Source organism: Lupinus angustifolius, chromosome LG06, assembly GCF_001865875.1.
Source record: "Lupinus angustifolius cultivar Tanjil chromosome LG06, LupAngTanjil_v1.0, whole genome shotgun sequence".
In the NCBI taxonomy this organism is placed as follows: Eukaryota; Viridiplantae; Streptophyta; class Magnoliopsida; order Fabales; family Fabaceae; genus Lupinus; species Lupinus angustifolius.
In genome coordinates this window covers 740,608-755,382 of record NC_032014.1, presented here as the reverse complement: position 1 = coordinate 755,382, position 14,775 = coordinate 740,608, and the positions used below count along the sequence as shown (strand labels likewise).

Sequence of the window (14,775 nt, the reverse complement as noted above, 5' to 3'; positions counted from 1 at the left end):
ATAACACCATGCACATCTTTTTATACTTATTGTGAGAGGCAATGCAGCTGAATGATAACACTGGTTGTGTATTTAGAAGTGGCATTAATGATTCCATTCCCAAGCTATTAATCTGCTATTTATTATCAAAATTGTAGTTAGTTTGCAGACCAAAATTTGCCATGTTTCTGATCCGTCCATGACAAGTTAATGAAGTGTTTCAATATTCTTTCATTGAAAAGTGATTCCTGTTATAACACATTGGGTATCATTAACATTGGAATACTTGTACTGGCACAAGTATATTCATACAGTTTCAATTCACACACAATATTGAATCAAGCAAAGTTAATGAAATAGACTTAGCAAGCTGGCACATATCACCATCCAAAGTTCCAAACAACAAATTGAATAGGAACAATCATTTGAGGCTAAATGGCAAAAGTAGTAAACAGAAAAAATACTGCTATTACAAATTGTAGGGAAAAAAATTCATTAAGCAACACTGCAAGGAACATGAGACAATTACATACATGAACTCATATCACGTATTGTGAAATGTGAACATGGCAAGAATGTATTTGCTTCCTTACTAAGATCATGAAAAGCCACTAACCACTGTTTGCCCACCTTCTAAAACCAGCCACAAACCCAATCCTTGTTCTGAACATCGTCAATCGGTGATTAATACTACTTGATGCAACATCAATCATATTTACTTGTTCAAGAGCAGGCAGATCTGCTATTGCATTATCCTGAACTGCACCAACCCCTTCACTTCCACTCCCATCCAAAGCTTCAACTTCACTATCATCATAACTAAACATCAAAGAAGCCCTCTTTTCACGCAGCCACTCTACACCTTTACCAGTAATATTTTTGCATTTTTTAATCTTAATTTTAACCAAATTAGGACAACCCGAAGCAAGGGCTCCAATGCCAGCATTAGAAATGGGACACCCTTTAATGCAAAGCTTCCTAAGTGCACCACACTTTGCAGCAATGCACTCAATCTCAGCATCACCAACTGTTACAATCCCACACAGAGCCAACCTTTCCAAACTCTTGCAATTCGAAGCAATCGCCGCTAAGCTCAAATAAGTAGGATAAATACCAATCAAGACAAGTTCTTGCAAATTAAGACAGTGTTTAGCAATGGAAATCAAACCATCATCACCAATCCTATTGGTCCTCCATCCATCAATATGAATCTTCCTCAACAGCTTGCATCTTTCAGCAACACCACAAATCCCATAATTTGAACACTCGGCAGTTTTCACAATGTGTAGAGTCTCCAACCCCAAACAATTAGATACCCCACCAAGACCCACATCACTAACCTGAATCTTCTCAAGGTGAATTTCGACTAACCCGTTATTCGAGCACCCAATCGCCTTTAGGGTTTCATCCCAATCCCCCAAACACGAAATTACCTTCAAAGTTCGGAGCTTTTTCGAACCAATTACAAGTGGTGCGAAGCTTTGACCATTGACGAGTTCCTTCAATGTTATAGATTTCAAAGACGAAGTGCCAGCACCAGAAAAATCAACAAACTCAGCGCTATCATGGGCCCCACGGAGCCGCTTAACGGAGAGCTCTTCCAAAACCCTAAAACGGTGGATGACGGCGTTAATTCCTTTTGCGCCGAACATGCATGAAGAAAACGAGAGCTTCTTCAGAACCTTGCAGTTATCTCCGATACCGGCCACTCCGGTCTCCGTTATCTCACGGCAACCGCGGAGCTTGAGACGGGTGAGGTTCTTGCAGCGGAGCGAGATGAGGATCAAAGCGTCGTCGTTTATGCTGGTTGACTTTCGATCACATCGGAGGGCGAGTTTGGTTACCGAGTCGAATCGGTTGAAAAGGAAAGGAACGAAATCTAGCAAACCAGATTTAGCGTTCAGGGAAAGACGGTGACGGGTTTGACCGTCGACACGATGCCACCGCCGGCACACGAGAGAGCAACGCTTCCGGTCACCGGAGCTGAGACAATTAAATATTCTGGCAAGACAATCATCGGGTAGATCGGCCATGAAGTCGCGGTTCTCCGTTGAATCATCGCTGAAATCGAAATCAAAATGTTCATTTGGGTCATCGAAAAGGTTACTGAATCGATTGCTGTCGGAATATTTCCTCGGGACGAGTTCCGGTAACGGCACGGCGGTGGACGGTGACTGTCCCATTTGGGATGTGATGTTTGTTGTATCAATCAATGTGGGTGTGTGCGGTGGAGAGGTATCCAATGATTTTAAGAAAAAGAGGTTAGTGCAGAGCGCGTGGAAATTACACCTCATTAGGAATGTGAAGGCGCGTGTAATCATAAACGAGGCCGACATTAAAGTATGGGTTCATGCATTTAGAATCAGCCCATGATAGTGGGCTATAATGTCTCTCTTCTTGGACCTTGCCCCCTTCCCTCTGTAATTTTCTGACCTTCAAAAAAAAAAGAAAACGTCTCAATATATTTTATTATTTGAGTTTAAAATCTATGCAGTCTCAGTCTCAGTGTAAAGTTTCGTACACTATCAAAATATTATCTATCATTAATTTGTATTACTTTTGTACGAGAGTCAATAATAAATAACATATGAATCGTAAATAATTGACTGATAGTGTAAAAAACATTTATACTATTAGTATATACATATTAAATCCTTATTATTTTTCTTTCCTTCATAAATATTCTAATGTATTTGAGCCACTAATGTATTTGTGTATATCTTTATCTTTTTACCTTTATGTGGATTTATTTAACCAGATTTACGTGATTTGAAATATAACATTATCTTGAAATTATTAAAATATAATTAATTTGATTCTAACTTTTTTATTTGTGTGAGTGAGATTCCAACCTATTTAAAGTATGAGCCTACGAGCTTGATATCATTCCCATGCTATTCATAAATTGTTTTGAAAAAAAAAACAAATAATTAAGGTGATGCTTTAGTTATAATTAATATTGTCTTTAATATTTCTCTTTTCTTCTAACATGTAATTGTTTTCATTTACACAGTTTGAGGTATTTTGTTTTTTCCTCTGACATCACATCCTTTAATATATCGATTGGAGCCAATCCACTCCATATATTCAGCTGAAAAGTCTTTGCTGAAGAAGCCAAGATATATGCGCAGGAACCTTCAAAGTCCTACGAGTGCCTTTTTTTAACCCTGAAACAACTAAAATATTATACAAAGAAATGAGAAAAATGAGAAAATAGTGATAAATGATTGATTGTATAAGGCATCCCCCATAAGTTTTGTTTGCCAGCTTATTTTTGGAGCATACGGGAAGGGATTATATCTATATCATTTATAACACTTAGAAATATTCTATTTCCCTCTATTCATTTCCCTTTATTCATTTATAAAAAGCAAATAAACCCTTGAGCATGTCTATATATTTGCCTTATGTGTCACTAGAGGTGATTGGATTGGCTAAGACTTGTTACTTAACTAACCTTAAATATTGGTTGAATCATTTTTTGAATTTGACTTTATACTCGAAGTTATCTCAACCTTAAATGTTGATCAGTCTACCTTTTAACTCAACTCTAGACTCGATTTAATACAACACATACTCATCTTAGATAAAATTTTCTCAATATTACTTATTATTATGCATGTATAATTTGACATATAAAAATATATACGTATATATAATGAAAAATTTAGATAATAAATTATACTTTGGCAAAAATTATCTTTATTTTGTACTAAATAATTATAAAGTATTAAATCAATCACTTCAAACTCAATAAGGTTAAGATCAAATATATTTTTTTCTAGGTTAATTTTCCCTAATAAGATCTCATTATATTATGTAACGAGTTATGATTATGGGTGGAAACAGGCCAGACCGCCTACCAGGTGCCTATTACCTGACCTATAACAGGTTAGGTCAGACCAGACTTTTCTCGTAAACAGGCTAGACTTAGGATTTTTTGAAAAGCCTATTTAGTTTAACAGACCAAGATTTAGGTCATCCAAATGACCTATTAAACCTAACAAGCTGACCTATTTAGTTATATTATGTAATAATGTTCATATTTTATACATTAAATATATAAATAATGTTATTATATATGTAATTTTAATATAAAAATGTATACAAACATATAATTTAATTGTTAGGGTTATAAAAATCTATTTAAAAGTATGCATATTAGTTACTTAAATATAGATATGATCACCTATTTCAATATAATATAGTATAATAGCCTTGAAACAAGCTAACAGATAAGACCAGACTTTTAAATAAACTAAGCCTAGGCTTTGAAACTAACAGGTCAGGCCCAGACTTCTATATGCTATACAGGCTCGGCCTGGCCTGACCTGTTTATGATCTTTACATAATAAGATTAAAAAAAATATATTCTGTAATTATAACAAACTTATTAAAAAAAATAGCGAGGCCCAAATTGTGCGTGACATTTACGTTCAGCATTTTTTTAAGTTTAAAACGAAGTCCAAATTGTGCGTAAGCTTTACGTCCAGCTTAACTATAAAAGAGTGCTGACTACAGCCACACATGCAGTTCTGTTCTCTTTTTTGTTGGAGGGAGATAGAGAGTCTCGTTTTCTCTCTTTCTCTCTATCACACAAGCGTGATTAATCATCTTTGTTACAGAGAGAGTGATTTGGAGATTGAGATTTGTGGTGTTTCCCGATCCTTTATTATTGTCACACCTTACTCTTTTCCCTCACTTAACCATGATGTTCACTTCTTGTTCCAGAGAGAGGCATGTTTTTCTTTATGACGACAAATCTTTCTTCTCTTTATTCTTTTTTACGTTATTTGTTATTGATTTTACGAAAGTGGCATCTTCGTTGACAAAATGCACTCTTTAAGTATGATTTATCTGATCTGATGTTATTTTTGGTTTTGTGGTTTTTCTCTATACTCTGTTTTTTTGGTTAGCCTAAAAAACTACAAAAAAAACGTAGCCTTGAGACTAGTTTTTACATATGAAAGTTGGGTTTGGAATCAAATCATATAAGGTACGTTTTTATCGTTTTCTTGGGTTTTCTTCGTTATAATATCGCACTTTTATTCATCAGAAACTGGACAATTGCAGAGTAGTTTCATTTTCCTTTTTGTCTTCTTTGTTTTATTGAATAAACATTTTGAGAAACTCATTTCATGCCCTTCTTGTCCTTATGTGATAGTGCCAAGTACTGTGATGGTTACTACTTTTTCTTTCATATTATTATTCTCTTTTGTGACCTTTGCGAAGACAAAAGAAATCTCATACCCTGTTGGATAAGAGAATTAAGAGAAGAACGAGATCCTAAAGGTTTAAGTTTAATAAATGAACATCTATATGACTCTATCTTTTCACTATTGATTTTCAACATTTTGAAATTATGTGTTATCGATTTGACGAAAACGTCATCTTTCAAAAAAAAAAACACGATGTTCTAAAACCACAAAAATATTTTTGAGGCGATTTCTTGATATAGTTCTTGATTATTTATGGGCTATAGATATCGTTATTGATTGTTTATGGGATATAGATGTCGTTCTTGATTATTTATCAATAATGTTGGATCCTGTATAATTGAAACTATGGGAAAAACTGAACAATGGCGATATAAGAAAAATTCTTTATTCACTATGTGAAATGGGATGGTGTCTTTTATCTTGGCTAGATGGATTTTAAATCCAGATGAGATACTTATTGGCTTGATGAATTTTAAATCTGGATTGGCCCCTAGTTGCCTTTATTCAACAATTTTAAATCTCAATGAATTTTTATTGGAGAACTTTAAATGTGAATTACACCGTTTGGATGATCTTTAATGCAATTGTACAAAGTAATAGTTGTTCAAATTGCTAATAGGGATTATATTCTTCAGCTCTATTCAATCCTAAATGTAATTGTAGAGACTAGAGAGTTCTATAATGGTAATAATGTAGAAGGGGATGGTATGCATCGCGGTTGGTAACCCAAAGTACAAGCAACAAATGCTTGATGTTAAAAGCAAGGTCGGTTGGTATGTTTCACAGTAATGAGTCCCTTTTCTTAATTTAAATGTGGATATTATGCTTTGTGCATTGGTCTGAGGTTAGAAAACTGACCCTAAATGCATGATTTCTTAAGTCAGCACAATATGTTTGAGCCCATGTGACAATCATGACTCAAGTGAAGGGATTATAAGATTAGCATAACCGACCCATGTCTCCCTTGCTAAGAAAAACACCGATGGATTTACTACAAGGATTAAGAAATCAAAATTTGTTCTGAGTTTTTTCAGAGAATTCAAGCAACACACGTCACATCCTAAAACTTAGGTTCTGGTATCTTCTAGTTTTGGAGTGCTTCTCATACTTATCGTAGTCTGCAATGATCTCATCCTAGCAAATAGTTGCAAAAGAATCAGCAATTGTTACTCGGTATGTTCACTAAGTCACTCCCTACATATTGGTTTTGAAGTATTTTTTCTCTATTTTCATTTTGGTTGGCTCTTTAGCACTGTTTTGGAATGTCTAAGGGCATGTTGTTCTGGGTTTTCTTTTAAAACCTTATGCGCCATACCCTCTGTGATAAGTCAGATATAAGACACTTTCCATGCAACCAACATAACATTACACTTTTTATGAAAGAGAATATTTTCACCCCAAAAGAAAAAATCTTATTGACTCTTACTCTTCCATAGTTCAAATATGATTAATACACACCATCCTCATATTTGCTTTATTTTGCATAAGGATACAATTGACACTCACTAGACATTTTTGGACATGACTTCCACCTTTGTATGAAATCATGATTGCTTCACAGTGTCGATACAAGAATATAAAAAAACATTCTAATGATAAGGTTGTGCTCCAAAGTAGAAGTTTGCTTAACTGTGGATCAGAATAAATGTGTGAGGCTATTGTCACTTCTAATTTTCTCTCTATGCTCTTCATTAACCAATCACAATCTTTTAAAAAGATAATCATTAGTTAGTAAGGAGTGTGGATAAACAAATTTATGTGTCAATGGAACAATAGCCACTGAAAGTTTGCTAAAGGTGAGGGAATTGTTAAGTTGGAAGCAAATCACAGATAATTTCATGCCGTACTTATACAAGAATAGGCAGAAAGCTTGACACGCCTTCGCATTAAATTGACGACAATTAGAACTTGCCCGACCGATGATTGATACGCTCTTGCCAGTTCTAAATCATTTCTTGCGGGAACAAATCGCATGCTTAAATTGGAAAAAGTAAGTTCTTATTGAATTCTGTAAATTGAAATCTTGTGCAGATGCAAACCAATAAAAAAAGAATTTATATGGTGTTTTGAAAAGCCATATACTTGAAATGTGTGTATGGATCTGATTTATCAATTGCTTTGTTGCAGCGGTAACAGAAATATTCTTCACAATTACCACAGACCATTTTGTTACAACCTTCAGTTCGAGAAATTGCCATGTGGCAAGAAGGGCTCAACTTGGAATCACCATGTATTTCTTTCATACTAAGCATTTCATTGATCTTTTCGCGTTCCCTACGCTTTTGATCTTCCTTGAAGTGAGATGACATAAAATCGAAAAGCTTAGATGCATTTTTTGGCTAAAATAAATTACTGGCAAAAACCATGTCAATTTCAAATTATAGAGCAAGACAAAAAACCATGTCAATTTCAAATTATAGCAGCTGATAAAACTCACAACAAAACAATGATAATGCCAACAAACTACAGCATTCAATAACATTCTTCACAATCTTAGAGCAAATGACGCAATCAAAGAAAAAAGATTGAGCTGGTACTTAAGCTATTGGAACTCAAATCACTTCCTTTAAAATGTAGTTTCTTTGCCCAAAAAATCGACACAATCTAAACAACCAGGTAAACTAAATGTTCAATTATGGATCACCTGCAGAATCTGAAGCATCATATCTAGCGTCATGCATGCAATGCCAACATGATGTTGTTCGCTGCAAAGGGTGCAAAAGCTAAAAAAGCATTTTGAGCATTGAGCATGCTGGTCTTCATCCTCTATACAAGGTGTTTCACACCTTGGACAATAAACAACATCAAACATTGATGCAAGTGTTTTCTCCAAAATCATGGATTCTCAGCGTTCATACTCATTGTCATGAAGCTAAGTGTTTTAAAAGACCAGGTGGAATCATAACATTACATTTTGCTTCAGGACACTGAAGACTACTAATGGTACCTCCTTTTACATGCATATGAGTAAAGGTCTGCAAGCATTTCAAGCAAAAAAAAGTGCTTACCTATTTATTTTTAGGGTTATATTATAAGTGATTTAATTACTGGTTCCCTTATATTTCTAAAAGCTGATAAATGATATGGGTTTAATGGTGGATACCCATCAGGTTAACCCATATGGAATAATGGGAACCCTATAAGTTAACATAAGGAAAGTTATGGTTCCCAACACATCAAATCAAATTCAGTTTTCTCATCTCCCCATCAGAGTGAAAACGCAAGTCTCAAGAGGAATCAGACCACAAAACCTCTTTCAGAAACGTAGAACATGGATTCAGGTATGACATTGCATCCTTTGTTAATATATGTATGTGAGAATTATGATATTCAAGATCTTAGGATTGGTATTTCACCAATAATAAGGAATTCCCAACACTTACATAGTAAGCGAAACTCAGTACCTATTAGATGATAAAGAAAGTTATCACTTCTCAGTTTTGGTAGATAAAGTGTCATGCATAAGAAATATGTTCAATATTTATACTACTAAAATTAGCACAGAAAAAATAGAAGCAAGTGTTACATATAAAAAGATATCAGAATTTTCAAAGGTGCAAGTAGACATGTTCATCATATAATTGAATATTTGCAGGTTGTGCTTAAAGTTCGAATTAATTATTGTAGACCCTCAAAGGTAGGCAAAAGCAGTATATTCAGAGAGCATTAAACGCCTAGGAGTAATTGTCCATTCATCAGTAAAACACTTCTTTTCTAGATAAACCCTTCATAGAAGGTGCCATCTAAGTCTAGAATTTATAGAAGGTTTATAGAAGATATTCACAATCAGATAATCCATATATCGACACACCTGACAAATAGCACACAATTCAAAGGAACATCAAACATGAACACCCTTCACAGGAAATTCTCAGATGACCATAACACAAATCATCTTTTATGCAGGACCAAAAACATTAGCACATGAGCGGGTTATAGCCTTTACACAAAGTATGCGCAGATATTATGAAGTTGCCAATGATATATATTATAGCCTATCATACAATGTGCAAAAGAGGAAATAGTTTATTAAATATTACTTCATAATTTATAGCCTTCCACATATAGTGCATAAGAGGCAATAGTTTGTTTATATTATATATTAAATGATATATAATATCACTGATTCAGTTTTCTAATGAAAACTTATTCAATTGAGTGTGTTCTTAACATGTGACATTGGACACATTAGAAAATCGCTCTCTATGTGTATAATGCAGCTGCAGGTAATGAATCACCACTGCAGCAGCAGGTAATGAATCACCACTGCAGCAGCAGAACAGGCAACAGCACTGGTGTACAATTTCAGACAGGGCTGGTGAATCACCAGCACATTCCTCTCTTATTGGCCTGGCCCCGGAGAAGAAGGTTAGTCCATAGTGGATTCCAACTTTTGTTCCATGGCACCTTCTGCATTCACAGTTTATATTTGACAGAAGAATTCATAGAGCAAAAATGTTAGATTAAGCTTTTGGAAATAATGCTACCTTATTATTATTTGGTTGTTAATTTTGATCTAGTAAATTCCTGGAGAATGCTTTCAATGAGGTAATTTGGAATCAAATGTAGATTAAGTTGTTATGGATAGTTAGGATGGTGATTATGTAGGCAGAGGAACAGGACCTCCATATACACCCATTCACCGAACATGTTACCAAATCACCGATCCACCCTTCCCATCATAAGATCAACCAATACTCCAATAACATTTTGGAACCTTGAATCATAATGGACCTTCATTTGTTTGGTCAGACGATGTTGGTGTCATTCTTGAATGGCTATTCCATTGCTAGTTCTCCAATTAGCTGGATTTGCAGATTTTACAACAAGGACAAATCATGTTTATGTTTCAGAGATTAATTACATATTCGAATACAGATTTACAATTTGTTGATTTTGCAAACATTGCAAGGTATAAAAAATGCTGGGAAAAATATGCATAATAGTAGAAGCACAAACCAAGGTTACTTTACTGGATTCTACAATGACACAACTATAAGGTCTGTGAAGTGGATCCTTAATTATGCGGACATATTTCAGAGTTGAAATATACTGTATACCACACTCATAACATAATAGTCTCTCTAAAAGAGCCTCCTAAAATCATTATAACATTCCCTGCCATAAAACAATAATAATTTTGACCAAAAAGAGTTTTCCAAGTTGACAATTGAATTGACAACAAAAGTTACTCGCTCCCTCTTTAGCAAGTCGTAAGAGGTGACTCGCTGCAATGAACATCTGAAATGTCAGAAAGCCTTTGTCTTGGAGACAAATTTGTGATACCAGCAACATCAAATTCAAGATCGACAATATTCTTTCTCTTCCGAGTTTCTGAACAGCTTTTCTCCTCTGAAACCTCAGCAATGGGGCTCAATCGTTCAGCCTCCTTCTGTTCACCAGAAATCATAGCTTGAGCTTCAACCACGGCAGTTCCATCATCATCTGTAGCATACAGTATCTTCTGAATTGCTGCAACAACCTGAATCATGAATGACAATAACCAACCATGACTACACCCATACCAATAGCCAGTTACATTAGTAAAAGAGGGAAGTTTAAGAGCACAGTACTGGAGAGTGTTCTATCTCAGGAGTTTGGCAAAGTATCTCAATATCTCTGAGTTTTACAAAGTAGAAATCCCTTTCCTTCTCAAGGCTATCAACTGATAACTTCAACTGAGTTATCTGCATTAATATCAGTGTAAGCTAATTGTAAAGATATACTATAGCACAACTCACTTAATAATTTTGAAGCTAAAACAGAAAGCTACCTGTTCATCGTATGCAGAACTCTTTGTTGTGCTCGTAGCCTTGGGTGCCTGATTGGTAGAGTTTACTGCAGTGGATACATCATTCCTTCGAGCATTGTGCGAAGAATGAGGTCTGGATGTTGCAGAAGCCTTGACTGAGGTTTGAGACTGTGCAGATTTCTTGGTAGTTTCTCTTCCTCCCTTGCATACTTCTCTCCTTTCCACAGGATTGTAACTAAAACGAAAATCACATTATCATTTTTCAAACACTCAGCATCCCATAATTTAAAACATAAAATCTAAATAATTTTGTCACTAATTGTTATGGTGACACAACTAAATTAGTCAGTTAGTTAGCTAGTTAGATAATTCATGCAATTAGTTGAGTTTATAATTTTCAGTAGTTCATACTTGTTTACAATTCAGTTACAAAGTGATTTACTGAGTTATTTAAGTACCAAATTCAGAATCAATGAGAATTACTTATCATTGTTCCGAACTCCAAATCACTGAGTTCTAACCCTAATTTCAAAATACGACCTAAATTGACTTAGTCAATAGAGGATTCAAAGGCTATTAGACTTTCCTGAAAATGCAATAAATTTTGAGTTCTAAAACTGTTGAAAATTTTAATCATTATAACATCTGTAACACTACAAAAATTAAAGAAGGGGGTAAAATTACTTGTGGTGAAGCCCGGAATTGACAGAATCGCAATATTTTTTCATCCATTGCATGAATTCCAGGTTATCCAATGGCCGTCCCTTCACTAGCTTGCTGACCTCGATGTGCTGTGAAAACTCATAAACAATTTTCAAACATGTAAATATAAAACACACATCCATTAATTTGAAAATGAAAATGACATGAAAATGAAAATGCAACAGGGAAATAGGGGTTACCTTTGTGATTTTGAGTTTGTTAAATACATCCTGAAGAACCTTGTAATTCTGAATCATATCATATTCGTTCTTTGCATCGAAATTGACCTTGTGCATAGGCACAATCCCTTGATGAGCCGCATCGAGAAGCTGGCAATGAACCGCACCAGAACAAGCCTGAAAGTTTGAAAACAACGATGAACCAAGCAATTATTAAAAAGCTTTCGGTGATTTTGGAAAAGATGAAAATAAGCTTGGAAATTAATTAAACAAAGATATAGTACGTTACCGCTTCGACTTTGGAAAGATTGAGTTGGAGAGTGGAGTTGATCCAAGAGAGAATCTCAGATCTGCCAACGAAGTAAGCCGAATCCATGATCCCGATGTTTGTCGCCATTGTTGTATGATTTTCTTCTTTCTGTAAATTTGTCTAGTAACGGCTCTTTGCAACAGGAACACAGTTCAATTTTATAGAGAGCGGGATTTTCAAATTTAAAATACTATAGATAGATTGATTGGATGGAAGGTGAAGAAACTCCTCTAAATTCTCTATCACAATTTATTTCTTGGTTATTAAAAATTGATTTATGTGTAACATATATCACTTCATTAATCATTTTCTTTTTTACAGTGTAGGAGAATTATCTCACAGGGAAAGTTATGTGTGCAGATTTAAAGCTAACGCATGAATAGAAATATTGTGTACGTGCGTCAAAAACAAATTAGTGATAAATTTTATGTCTTTTTTTAAAGCATGCATGACCTCTAAATATTACTGGTAAACATCTTCTATCTCATAAAAATGTACAACTCAATATGTTATTATTAATGATCGAAATGTACAACTCAATATGTTATTATTTATGATCGACTAGAAAAATATTTAATTATTAATTTTTTAATTTAAATATATTTTATTTAATCAATTACAAATACTATCACATGGAGTAACACATTTTATGTTAATGTGGATGTACTCCCAGTTAAAAAAACATATCTAATCTTGTTCGTTTACATATAATAATGTCAGGCTGTGTTATTTATGGGATTTAAAGCATAAGTCAAGTCGTCAGTACAATAGCACAAAGCTACACAATAAGAAAAACAATTGAAGAAAGCTTGAGTATAATATTTTAGTAACGGGGCTTTCATTTATATATATTTTTTAAATTTAGCTTCTAAATTTAAAATTTATGATGAAGTATTAAATTGATCTTAGCTTTTCAAAAGTTTCTATAATTTGTTATTTGAAATTACCTCTATTTAGATATGTTTAATATTATATCATTTAATCTCTTTGATATTTTTTCGCATTACTTAAGTTAATTGTTACTAAGTCATCGTTAAGTTAATTGCTTTGGGTTGAATTCTTTATGTACTACAGAATTTCTACCTTTACTCTATTTGAATATTTTAAATCAAAGCAAGCCATCATGTTTGTTGTATTAGACAACTTTTTTTGCTTTGCGAAAATGTTATACTCGTTGCTTGAATCACAAATATTTAGTTTTTCCATATATAAATGTTTACTGGTACAAATTAAATATTCAAGGTTAAGCGGTGATTATGTACTGGTATGTTAGGCTGTGATTACATTAAAAGTTTATCAACTAAATTAAAACATGCTGAACCTAAAACTCTTATTGAACAATGAAAATCCCCTCGACTATATAATAGTTTTTTCTAAGTATATGATATGTCAAAGTTTCGAGTCCATGTTTGTAAACACATTTTATACTCACGTCGCGTACGGTTTTAATTTATTTATATAACTATCCGAATATATGATGTAAGAAATGGTTCGTAAAAAAATTTGGTTGGTTCATAAACTAATTTTTGTATTAAAGCATGATGAGTAATATTTCTTATTAAATATGTATGATAAGTTAATTTGGAATATGATAGTTGATTAGAAAGTTAGGAATTAGCAAGTTAGATTTATGTTAGTTACTTGCTTTACAAGTTTTCTTTTCTTCTTTTCTCTCGTATAAATAAGTCATATTAGCTCACTTCTTATTCAATCAATTCAACTCATGCAATGAGAATATTATCAATCTTTGTTTCTCATTTTTCTTTATTTAAGCTTTCTTTTATACACTTATTGATTCATCAATAAACTTTCTTTTCATGGTTCTTACCACATTTTAACATGGTATCACAGCATAATTATATTTTGATAGCTTTCGCTTTATGGTTCCATTAAGGATTTCATGGAAAACTTCAACAATCAAGAACATGGTGGTGCTTTGTTTTTCATCTTAATGGCCTTCATTAGTGTTATCTTGCTTCTAATAGGTGACAATGTTGCATGTGGCAAGACTATCTTGATTTCTTTGATTGCTCCAGCGTTATTGTTTAGCATCCAATGTTTATTTTCAACACATCGCCCCAAATTCTTCATTATCAACTTCTTCACCGTCCTTCAAATTCAGATCGAAGGAGTTTGTTTTTAGTCAACAATTCTTTTCAAGTGCATAAGCTAGCTTCTTGATATCCTCAAGTTCTTCAAGAATGAAGTATCATGACCAATTTATCTTATACAAGATTACGTCATTTTCTTATTGTTCATCCTTTACCCATCTTTCTTATTCATCATAGAAACATCTCATTAGGATCAATATTCTGATCCGTTCTCTCTCTTTCATCTTCAATGGTTGGTTCACTTTTGTCCATGATGATTAAGCTCAAATATAACTTCTGTCATGGATGGTTAAGCATTGAATGGGTAGTTTCTGTCCATAGTAGTTAAGCAGAGATATAACTTCTGATATAGATGATTAAGCGTTTGATGATATATTTTGTCATGAGTGGTTAAGCGTTGTTATTACTTCAAATCAATTCCAAGTTGGAGAGTGAAATTTCCACTCACCAGCTTGTGGGGATATTAAAAATATATGATAAGTTGTTTTGGAAGATGATAGTTGATTAGAAAATTAAGAATTAG

The 14,775-nt window shown here is 33.8% G+C and overlaps 2 protein-coding genes and 1 long non-coding RNA gene across 3 annotated transcripts; 1 reads left to right on the top strand and 2 right to left on the bottom strand.

The window, feature by feature from the left end:
- Window positions 229-2,255, bottom strand: LOC109348622 (F-box protein SKIP2-like). Its single transcript, XM_019589128.1, has one exon. The coding sequence runs from the start codon at window positions 2,160-2,162 to the stop codon at window positions 591-593; it is 1,572 nt and encodes a 523-aa protein (XP_019444673.1). The 5' UTR covers window positions 2,163-2,255; the 3' UTR covers window positions 229-590.
- LOC109348621 lies at window positions 4,523-7,791 on the top strand. Its single transcript, XR_002107762.1, has 2 exons — window positions 4,523-7,188; window positions 7,326-7,791. It is a non-coding gene; the product is annotated as an uncharacterized LOC109348621 (long non-coding RNA).
- On the bottom strand, window positions 10,282-12,332 carry LOC109348620 (microtubule-associated protein RP/EB family member 1C-like). Its single transcript, XM_019589127.1, has 6 exons — window positions 12,121-12,332; window positions 11,853-12,008; window positions 11,635-11,741; window positions 10,972-11,185; window positions 10,772-10,885; window positions 10,282-10,680 (listed from the first exon to the last, which is right to left on the bottom strand). The coding sequence occupies exons 1-6, from the start codon at window positions 12,226-12,228 to the stop codon at window positions 10,402-10,404; spliced, it is 978 nt and encodes a 325-aa protein (XP_019444672.1). The 5' UTR covers window positions 12,229-12,332; the 3' UTR covers window positions 10,282-10,401.

Bases quoted from the DNA above. Each gene is read 5' to 3' on its own strand.
- LOC109348622 (XM_019589128.1), bottom strand. From the start codon at position 2,162: ATGGGACAGTCACCGTCCACCGCCGTGCCGTTACCGGAACTCGTCCCG.
- LOC109348620 (XM_019589127.1), bottom strand. From the start codon at position 12,228: ATGGCGACAAACATCGGGATCATGGATTCGGCTTACTTCGTTGGCAGA. The intron at 12,009-12,120 runs GTAACGTACTAT...TCAAACTTTCAG, and splicing joins ATCTTTCCAAAGTCGAAGCG to GCTTGTTCTGGTGCGGTTCA. The intron at 10,681-10,771 runs GTACTGTGCTCT...TTCATGATTCAG, and splicing joins CTGAGATAGAACACTCTCCA to GTTGTTGCAGCAATTCAGAA.